Source organism: Impatiens glandulifera, chromosome 7, assembly GCF_907164915.1.
Source record: "Impatiens glandulifera chromosome 7, dImpGla2.1, whole genome shotgun sequence".
In the NCBI taxonomy this organism is placed as follows: Eukaryota; Viridiplantae; Streptophyta; class Magnoliopsida; order Ericales; family Balsaminaceae; genus Impatiens; species Impatiens glandulifera.
The window spans coordinates 24,836,346-24,847,087 of record NC_061868.1 but is presented as its reverse complement, the minus strand read 5'-3'; the positions used below and the strand labels follow the sequence as shown (position 1 = coordinate 24,847,087).

Genomic DNA, 10,742 nt, shown 5'->3' with positions numbered 1-10,742 from the left:
TATATATATATATATATATATATATATATATATATATAACAACATATTTATAAATTTATTAGCGATATATTTAAACTAATTTGTATTAATTATTTTTATCATTTGTATAATAATATATAATATATATAACAACATATTTAAAAATTTATTTAAATTTATTATTTTATAAATTGCCTTCACTATGTAGTGTTTTGTTTCACTTAGATGTTGTAAATAGAAGTAAATAAAACAAGTTTCACTAGGTATAACTTGTTTCAACTAGGTATAACTTGTTTCACTCCTATCAAAATTATAAATAAAGTGACCTAATCTTCACTAGATAGTAATTGTTTCACTTCTATCAACGCTGTAAATACCTAGTGGAAAAAACTTTATCATTAGCGTTTGTTTCATTCTTTAGAGCTGTAAATATAAGTGATTAATATAAAATATAAAATAATTAATTTAAATATAACACAAATTAATTTTTAAATGTGTTGTTATATACATATTTATATATAATTATCTAAATTATAAAATAATTAGTACAAATTAATTTATATATATATATACTTAATTTTTAAATAAGTGAAGGAAACGCTATTCAATGAAGTCAACTTCACTTTATTTTACAGTGTCAAATAAAAGTGAAGATTGTTTCGCTTTACTCCATTTTACATTGTAAGACTGATGTAAAACGGAGTGAATCGAAGAAAGCTTCACTCCTTTGCGTTTCTCGGGCTGGTGATGTAAAACGAAGTGAAGCGAAGTAAGGTTCACTCATTTGTGCTTCTCAGGCTAGTGATGTAAATAGAGTGAAATGAAGAAAGTTTCACTCCTGTGTGCTTTTAATGCTGAACCTGGAAGTAAGCGGTGTTATGTTCGGGTTCGTATATTTTTTTTAATCCGAAGTTGATATATTAATATATTATTCGAGTTGCATTCGGATTGATTTGGATACTAGGAACACGAAATCGGTAGCAAAAATTCAGACTGACCCCATCAAGACCTAAGGCCTTGTTCGGATTGGGGTTTTTGAAAAAACCTAGAGAGGGAAAAAGGTAATGATTAATAATGATTTTGAGGAGGTGATGATTATTTTTGGTAAAAAGACTTAAAGGGTATTGATATATATGAATAAAATAAAAATTAATAATTTAAAATAGAAGGTATTTTAGTATTTTGGTTAATGAAATGAGTGATGTGATTGGTGAGAAGTGATTGATTGGAAAATTGATTTGGGGTGGGTTTTAAAAAACCCAAAGAGAACAAGGCCTAATAGAGTGAGTTTACATTCAAAATTTATAGTGAAAAACCTTGAGATTGTTTGAGTTTGAGGAGGTGGGTTAAAAATCTTGTTTGACCATTTTTGAAAAAATTAGTTTTGTAAGTTAAAATATCCAAATATCCTTCTATTAATTTTTTTGAGTTAATAAAGAATAATTTTATTATTTAAAAAAATAAATAAACGAATAAATTGATGATTAAGTTTTAAGTAAAAACCTTACAATAATCATAAAATCCAAAAATCAAACCAGCTCTAATTTTGAGATTTTAGAATTTTAAATAAACAGCCTGATGTGCTTTTAAAATTGATTTTACTTTATTTTTTAAAAATATTATTATAATAATCAAATCATTTATTTTATTAATTAAATATTATTTTTATTATATTTTATTTGATTAAATTTAAATTAAAAATAAAAAAATTATTTTATTAATTAAAAAAATCTAAGAATTCAAATAAACTTACCTTTTTTATTAAACAAACTTTTTTCTTTTATTTTTTACAAAATTACCAAAAAAACCTGAAATAAATAACCAACAAAATGATAAAAATAATGATGAAACCAAACCGGTCCGGAGACGTCGGCTCGTCAACTTTCACTCACCGCCTGTAAGAAGTCATAATAATAATAACCCAGTAAGTAAGTCAGTCAGTCAGCCTTAAAGAAAATAAAAAATAAAAAATCTGCTTTATCTTCTTTCTTTTTAAAAGGAGGAGAATAAAAATAAAAAATAAAAATAAAAATAGAGTTCCCGACAGATGTCTCTCTCATTTCAACTTGATTTCGCTCAAATTTCAAAATTCCCCAAATTTACATTCACTCGAAATTAATCTCCCTTTCATTTCATCTTCATTTCAGTTTCACTCTCCAAAGTCTCCATACTCTCTCTCTAGGTTTTGTCTGTTCATGCTTTTCTTCTCTCTCTCTCTGTTATCAGTTCTTCACACTCTTGTTCCCTTCTCCCTCTACAAGAATCCCTCGCTTTCTCCCCCATCTCCATCTACAGTATCCTCCTTTCTCTGCTCTCCCGAGCTTTGCTCGAAGAATTTCTTAAAAAAAAAAACAAAAAAAAAAAACACACCCAGAACCATCCGTCTCTCTCTTTCTCTCTCTATCCAGTGACTTTGAGAGAATAATATATAGTTGGAACGACTTTCGTCTTCTTCCTCTCCACCGTCCGTCGTCTTTTCTTTCTCTCTCTATATTAATCTCACCCGATCCATGGATTTCATTTCTTCTTATTTCGTATATCTCACAGATCTGTAAAGCTGATTCTCCCTAGCCTCATCTAGAAGACTTTTTTTCTTCATCCGTCTATAATCGCTCATCTAGCACGATCTCTTTTTTCTTCAGGTCAGCAAAGGATCTGTTTATTTGCTATTGATTAACTTACTTTCTGCTTATACTGTCACACATGTATTTCTTCTGTCAAGTTGTTTTTAGTTATTTTAGATCTATATTCGTATGTATCAATCTTTTCGTTCATAGATCGTATTGTTGGAGTTTGAGATATGATTTAATCATCTACTTTTTCTGAGCCGTCTTTTCCTTCTATGGAACCCTAGTCTTCTTTTTGTGTTTTGAGAACATCTGTAAGCTTAAAATCGGAAAATATGTTCTGGGTTTTCTTAACATAAGTTCTGGGTTGAAAGATGATATTGATAATCTGTCATAGGAGTGAGAATCTTATTTTTTGTTTTGGGTGTGATTTAAATCCTTCATCTTGGTTATGTTCATGATATGTGTGTTGTTATTTGGATATGCTATAGCTATTCACATGATTTTTAGGTGATTTTGACACCATTTATCTTGAACTTTGGCCATGAACATTTAACTAGGAGTAATTGTATGCATTTTCTCTAGTTTTAAGACATTTTGTTAGTCTAACTGAAGCATACTTGTTGAGTTGCAGCTAATTGAATCATGTGCAGTGGACCTGAGCCATCGAATTCCACATCAACAATGGAAAATGATAAGTGTGAGAAAGATATGGATCATCTGCTGAATGCTAATCAGGATAATATTTTTGCAAGTTTACTTGAGCTTGCTGCTGACAATGACTTTGAAGCTTTCAAACATCTCATAGAGCAGGATGCTTCTGTTGCTGTTAATAAGATAGGGCCATGGTATAGCCGCAGGAAGGGATCTAAACAAATATCTCTGGAGCATAGGACCCCTTTGATGATTGCTGCGACTTACGGTAGTCTTGATGTTGTGAGATTAATACTCTCAGTTCCAAATATTGATGTGAACCTATCATGCGGCCTTGACAGAACCACTGCCCTTCACTGTGCAGCCTCAGGAGGTTCAACTAATGCTCTTGATGTTGTAAAGCTGCTTGTATCTTCTGGTGCTGATCCCACTAGCATTGATGCTAGTGGTCTGCGCCCATTTGATGTAATTGTTGCCCCTCCGAAAAATCCCGAATCGAGAACTGCCCTTGAGGAAATCCTTTCAAATAATGTTTCTGATAGTTCTCTTGGAAACTACTTTGGCTTATCTGTGGCTACTTCAACAACTCTATCTTCATCTCCTAGAAATGGGTCTCCTGGTTCACCTTCAGATTCCGTGTTGTTGTCGCCAACAGCATTGAAGCTCAGTGAAAAGAAAGAGTATCCCATTGATCCATCTCTACCTGACATTAAATATGGCATCTATTCAACTGATGAATTCCGCATGTATTCGTTTAAGATCAGGCCATGCTCCAGGGCTTACTCTCACGATTGGACTGAATGCCCTTTTGTTCACCCGGGAGAGAATGCTCGAAGGAGAGATCCAAGGAAGTTTCACTACAGCTGTGTTCCATGCCCTGATTTTCGGAAAGGCGCTTGCAAGAGAGGAGATATGTGTGAATATGCACATGGAGTGTTTGAATGTTGGCTACACCCAGCTCAGTATCGAACTCGACTTTGCAAAGATGGCACTGGTTGTGCTAGACGGGTATGCTTTTTTGCTCATAAACCTGATGAGCTTCGTCCTTTGTATCTTTCAACCGGTTCTGGTGTTTCATCGCCTAGGTCAAATGCGGCTTCTGCTAGCCCAATGGACATGGCAGTTGCTCTAGGGCTTCTGCCTGGCTCTCCCTCTTCCATGATGTCTTTCAATCAACAACCCATGTCTCCAACTGGTGTTGGAAATGGATTTCCATGGCCTCAACAACAGCAGAACGTTCCTCCACCACTTAATCTGGCCGGGAGCAATCTCCAGTCGAGTCGGTTGAGGTCTTCGTTCAGTGCGAGAGATATTCTTCCTGAAGAAATGAACATGTTTCCAGAACTGGAAGGTCAAATGATGAATGATTTGAGTTGCTTGTCTCGTGAATCCCGTCCAAGACCGGGTTTGAACCATATGGGACTGTCGAAGATGCTGAGTCCTTCTAATCTCGACGAGCTATTCTCCGCGGAGATGTCGTCGCCTCGTTACTCTGATCAGCAGTCGGTCTTTTCGCCTTCGCACAGATCAGCCGCTCTGGCTCAGTTCCAGCAGCAGCAGCAGAACATGCTGTCGCCTATCAATACTAACAACAACAACGGGTTCTCCCCGAAAAACATTGTTGATCATCCTAGTCTGTATCAGTCGTATGCTGTATCGTCTCCAAGATCAATGACATCTCCAAGAAGCATGGATCCAATATCTCCAATGGGCTCCCGCCTTTCCGCGTTTGCTCAGAGGGAAAACCAGCAGCAGCAGCAGATTCGATCTCCTGGTAGTAATAATAATAACAATAACATGTTGATGTCAAAATGGGGTTCCCCGAGTGGGAAAGTGGACTGGTCATTAACTGAAGCAGATCTGGGAAGGATGCAAAGAATGCCATCATCTAAGAATGATGAGCCGGATTTGTCGTGGGTACAGACACTTGTGAAGGAGTCGCCTCCGCCTGAGATGAAGGAAAAAGTGGTGGCAGTTGTACCGAATTCTGGTGGGACTGTGACATCATCATCCGGTGGTGAGGGGTCTCTGAAAAGCACTAACAACAACAACAACAGTACTAACAATCAAAATGAATCTATTGATCACTCGGTTTTAGGTGCTTGGCTGGAGCAGATGCAGCTGGATCAGCAGCAGCAGCTGGTGGCCTAGTTAAGGTTACTTACTACTATATTGGTTTCTGTTCTTTGCTTTGCCTTGCTAATATTATTTTGACTTTTGGAGAGAAATATTCATCTGGTGTTGAGATGATGATGATGATGAAGAAGATGATTATGAAGAAGGAAGGAAGGAAGGAAGAAAGTGTTCTTGATTTAGTTATATTCTTTTTGTTTTGTTTTGTATTGTTTTTTGGGTTAATTATAATTTGATTACAGAGGAGACATGCATCAGAAAATGAAGTTGCCTATAACTAACTGGGTGGTGGTTGGTTGTTCTTCTCTCAGTCCAGTTTTTTTGGTACTTTGTGTTCATGGATGGGGGTTCGGTCTTAGGAGAGAAGACTACATGAAACTCTGAGCTTTACTCAGATGACAATTGCTAAATTATTGTTATTAATTATTATTATTATTATTATTATTATTATTACTATTAATTGTTGTTTCATGTCTTACAAACAACAACAGCATCAAGACATGTGAGAATTGCTTGTTCTTTTGTATTCTTGAACTTAGCAAGGACAAGAGAAACTCTCATTATTATTAAATTTCATCTTTTTTCTAATATATGTTTTCCCTTCTCCAATACTATTTTTATTGCCTACATCAAAATTTTAAATTGGTTCAATTTTTATTATTTTAAATTTCTGATGAAAAGTATGAGCTACAAATAATTTCGTTTGAAAAGTATGATTTTTATTTTTAAATTAAATCTAGAAAGAGAGTGCCCACTGCCTTTATTTAATTTTATAAAAATGACTTTAGTGGGAGGTCTTGTTTCCTTAGTTGAATTTATTTAATCAATGTTTAGTGACTCTAATTTACTTTTTTTGAAAAATCTTAATTCCTTTTATATTAACTATGTATATATATTAAAAAAATCTTAATATTTTTCCTCCAACTTTATAAATCTATATTAAAAAATATTATCTATAAAAAATAAAATAATCCAAACAACTTTTAAGATCAAAATTAAATTCCAAAGCAACAAGGCATTGAATAATGGAGATGGAGATGCAAAAATGAATCTGATTTAATTTAATAATAATAAAGATAACAATAATTAATGTGGAAGGGGATAGTGGGACCTACCTTATCTTGGGAATTTGAACCTTTAGGACGTGTTTGGTTTGCTTTTAAAAGAGTGGGTCGGTCGGTTGTAGATTAGGTTGGGGTAGGTGATAGGTGTCTCTACATTTATATTTATGTTTATATTTATATTATATGTTTCAACTAACATTTATTTTATTGACTTGCAACATTAAATTTTAATTTTAATACAAACACTAAAAACTATGTCTAGAAAATAGTATTATTAATTTTCTCTCTATTTTTTATTCTAATTAGTTGTGATTTTTATATATGAATTTTTATGTTTATAAAATACAATTTATTTAATGAAAATAAAAATAGCTCCAAAATAATAATTTTAAAATAGACCAGCTAAGTTGTTTATTGAGCTTTTAGGGTTTATTGGCACGGTCCAACAAGTAAAAAGAGCTTGGGCTTATTGGATCAAAATACTATTATCATTTGTTTTCTATTTTTTATTTTTTATTTTTTATTTTTTATTTTTTATTTTTTATTTTATTATTCTTAGTCTTATCTATATCTATCTACATTATATCTATATTATTAATAATAATCCTTAAAGTTAAAGTGGTCAATAGTTAATTTGGATAATTATTTAAGATAAAATATACACTCATGGTTATGGGTATAATTGATAGAGATCTTTTATTTAATTATTATTTTTATTTATCAAACTTAAAAGTTAGTATATATAAAGTCATTTAAGTTTTTATTTTAATATATATATATATATATGTATATATATATTTTAATTAATAGTTTTATATATAATTCTATTTATATTAACTATTTTATAATTTATATAATATATATAACAACTAATTTAAATAAAAATATAATTTTTTTATTATTTGTCATATTTATTTTATCATGAGTGCCTAATTAATTATCAACTTTTATACAATAGTCATCTATCTTTTTAACTTAATTTTATATTTTTTTAATAAATAATTATATATATAATTTTTTTGTATGAATTATTTTATAAATATAGGAAAAAATTTATTTAGATTTATATATACTTCTACAACTAGTTCGGTTAAATGTATGAACTAATAAAAGTTTATTTAAACGTAAATATCGTACTATTACAAATTGATTAATTTAGTCACTGTTTCACCATGGTTAATTGTATTTTAAAATTTTAAAAATAATAATTAAATATTTTTTTCAATTCTTTTATTTATTTATTAATTAATTTATCTCTTTTTACAATTTTTCTATTAATCAATTAATCTGTTTATCTCTTTTTACTATCCCTTCTTTTGTTATATAATTATATTATAGAAAAAAGTTCAATTAGATACATATAAGTGTACAACTAATTTAGATGTATAAACTAATAAAAAATTTATTTAAATTGTACTTACTATTACATATTGGTTAATCTAGTTACGGTTAGTAACTATGATTAATTGTATTTTAAAATTTTAATAATATTAATTAAATATTTATTTATTAATTCATTCATTTATCTTTTTTTTACCATTTTTGTATTAATCAATTAATTTGGTTATCTCTTTTTACTATTCTTTCTCTTGTTATTGGATTATTTTGATTATTTTGTTTTTTATATCAACATAGATAATTTAAAATTAATTGGTCTTTTTTAAGGATTAATATTTTAATATTGTAATTTATAAAGTATTTCAATATTTTGATACTCTAATATTTTTATATTTTTTTTCATGTATTTTTATTAAATAATTACTTGTATAATTTTTTTTCAAGTAACTTTATTTGCAGTACAAATTATTCTTCTACAAGTTAAACATAAATTATGTATTTATCATATTATGCAAATTGGAGTAAAAATCACATGAGAGGACAAATAAATATATTATTTTATGATTGACTAATTAAATATTAGAGTAAATATTGAATTATACATTACAATATTCCAGTATTAGTCCTAAAAGAGACAAATCATTTTAAAATAATCTATATTGATATAATAAAGTTAAAATAGTAGAAAAAAATAAAAATAAAATAATCAAATAACAAAAGAAGGAAATAAATGAATTATTTAATTAAAAAATATAATAGACAAAAGAAAAAATAGTAAAAGGAGATAAATGAATTAATTAATAATAAAAAAAAGAATAAATATGAATATTAAATTAATAAATAAAATGTTTTTTAAAAATTAACCATGATTACTCATATAGGCTAAATGAGCTAAATTTTAATAATATGTACGTTTAAATGAATTTTTATTAATTTATACTTAGTTATACAATTATATACATCGAGATGAGCTTTTCTCGTATTATATATATATATATATATATATATATATATATAAAATAAATAAATAAAAATATAAATTCTTTTATTATTTATCATTTTTTTATATTAATATTTTTTTTTAATTCTTTCCATATTTATTAAATATATTATTATTTTAACTTTCTTATTTTTTATATTTTTTAAAATATATTTTTTTTAATAAATAGTTACATATATCAATAAAATATTTGTAATAATTATTTTAATATATATATATATATATAATTAAAATATGCAGAGATACACAAAATTATAAATAAAACTCATCAATCTCAAGTAGTCTAATGGTTAAAGTGGTCATCTTCCGCACTCAAGACAAATGTAAATTTAAGTGAATTATATGTGTGGACAAAATGTCGGTAACAAAAGATTGCGAGGTCACGAGATTAAATGTCGATTGAGATGGTGGTTGATTTGTCGATGGATAAGAGACTGGTAACAAAGATCACGAAATCACAAGATTAAAGGCCGATTGAGATGGTGGTTGGTTTGTCGATGGATAAGAGGTCGGTAACAAAAGACCGTGAGGTCACGGGATTAGAGGTCAATTAAGATTTGGTGGTTGGTTTGCCGATGGATAAGAAATGCATGTGAAAATGCTTAAGAGTGTGAAAGTATTGATGTCATGAGATTAGAGGTCGATTAAGATTTAGTGGTTGGTTTGATGAGAGATAAGAGTGGTGTATGAAAGTACTGAGGTTAATTCGAATCGGTGGTTGTTTTGTCGAAGGATAAACGTCACGAGATGAAAGATCGATTGAGATTGGTGATTGCTTTTGTTGAGAGGGATAAAAGGTCGATAATAAGTATCGTAAGTTAATGAGATTAAAGGTCTCAATTGAGATTAGTGGTTGCTTTGTTGAAATAGATAAGAGGTCGGTAATAAAGTATCGTAAGCTCACGAGATTAGAGATCTCGATTGAGATTGGTGGTTAAAAAAAAAAAGACCTATCACACACATCTATATATATTCTCTTTATGAATCTTCCTCTCTTTTTGAGGGGTAGTCATTCTCGATCTAAAACATCTCACAAATTTTATCTAAAGTTTTATCCTTCATCAAGTCAACTACTTTCAAAAAAATATGAAATATGAACATATCCAATTAAAATATGTTATAACTAAAAGAACAAAAATCTTATATTTAGTTAAACGAAAGTATTCCCAATGTTTCAATACCAAGTTGAAAGCAAACAAACGATATGATCACTTTAATTCAAGTAGAACGATTCTAACATCCAATATAGATTTTGGTTCAAAGATAACATCTCATAGGGGAAAGAGAATGTCCAAAGACAGTCGATGTTGTAGTACCTAAGAGGGACAAGAGGTTGTAACAAGTATCATAAGGTCACGAGATTAGAGGTCTCGATTGAGATTGATGGTTGCTTTGTTGAGAGGGATAAGATGTCGGTAATAAAGTATTGTAAGCTCACGAGATTAGATATCTCGAATGGATTGGTGGTTAAAAAGATATAAAAAGAAACGTATCACACACATTTATATATTTTCTCTTTATAAATCTTTCTTTCTTTTTGAGGATTGTACTCAATCTGATCTAAATATCTTACAAATTTTATATAGAGTTTTATCATTCATTTTGTCAACTACTTTCAATAAATATGAAAGATGAACATATCAATTAAAATATGTTATAACTAAAAGGACAAAAAAAATTATTTGAGTTAAAAAAAAGTATTTCCAAGCTCTCAATGACAAGTTTGAAAGTGGACAAATGATAGAAAACACTTTAATTCAAGTAGAACGAGTTTAACATCCAAATGAATTTTTGGTTCAAAGAAACATCTCCCAGTGGAAAGAGAATGTCTTAAAGATTGTCGGTGTTATGATACTTGGATCACATCTCAATGTCTTAATAAAAGGGAAATTAATCTCTTGAATTTAAATATAATAATTCATACAAACTAATATTTTTATATATATATTTTTTCGTACAATCACAATGCATGAGTTCTAGTTAGTAGGTATAATACTACTTATACAT

General features: G+C 29.4%; 1 protein-coding gene across 2 annotated transcripts; it reads left to right on the top strand.

Moving 5' to 3' along the window:
• Window positions 1-2,138: 2,138 nt before the first annotated feature.
• On the top strand, window positions 2,139-5,923 carry LOC124944423 (zinc finger CCCH domain-containing protein 30-like). Of its 2 annotated transcripts, none has more exons than XM_047484674.1 (2): window positions 2,139-2,621; window positions 3,200-5,923. In XM_047484674.1, exon 2 carries the CDS (start codon window positions 3,231-3,233, stop codon window positions 5,349-5,351), a length of 2,121 nt encoding a protein of 706 aa, XP_047340630.1. In that variant the 5' UTR covers window positions 2,139-2,621; window positions 3,200-3,230; the 3' UTR covers window positions 5,352-5,923. The 2 variants fall into 2 exon arrangements, with proteins under 2 accessions (XP_047340630.1, XP_047340629.1); XM_047484673.1 differs by having other exon boundaries at window positions 2,140-2,621; window positions 3,181-5,923.
• Window positions 5,924-10,742: the final 4,819 nt, after the last annotated feature.

What these genes read in the sequence shown, in the direction of transcription:
- LOC124944423 (XM_047484673.1), top strand. Translation starts at nt 3,192, where the DNA reads ATGTGCAGTGGACCTGAGCCATCGAATTCCACATCAACAATGGAAAAT.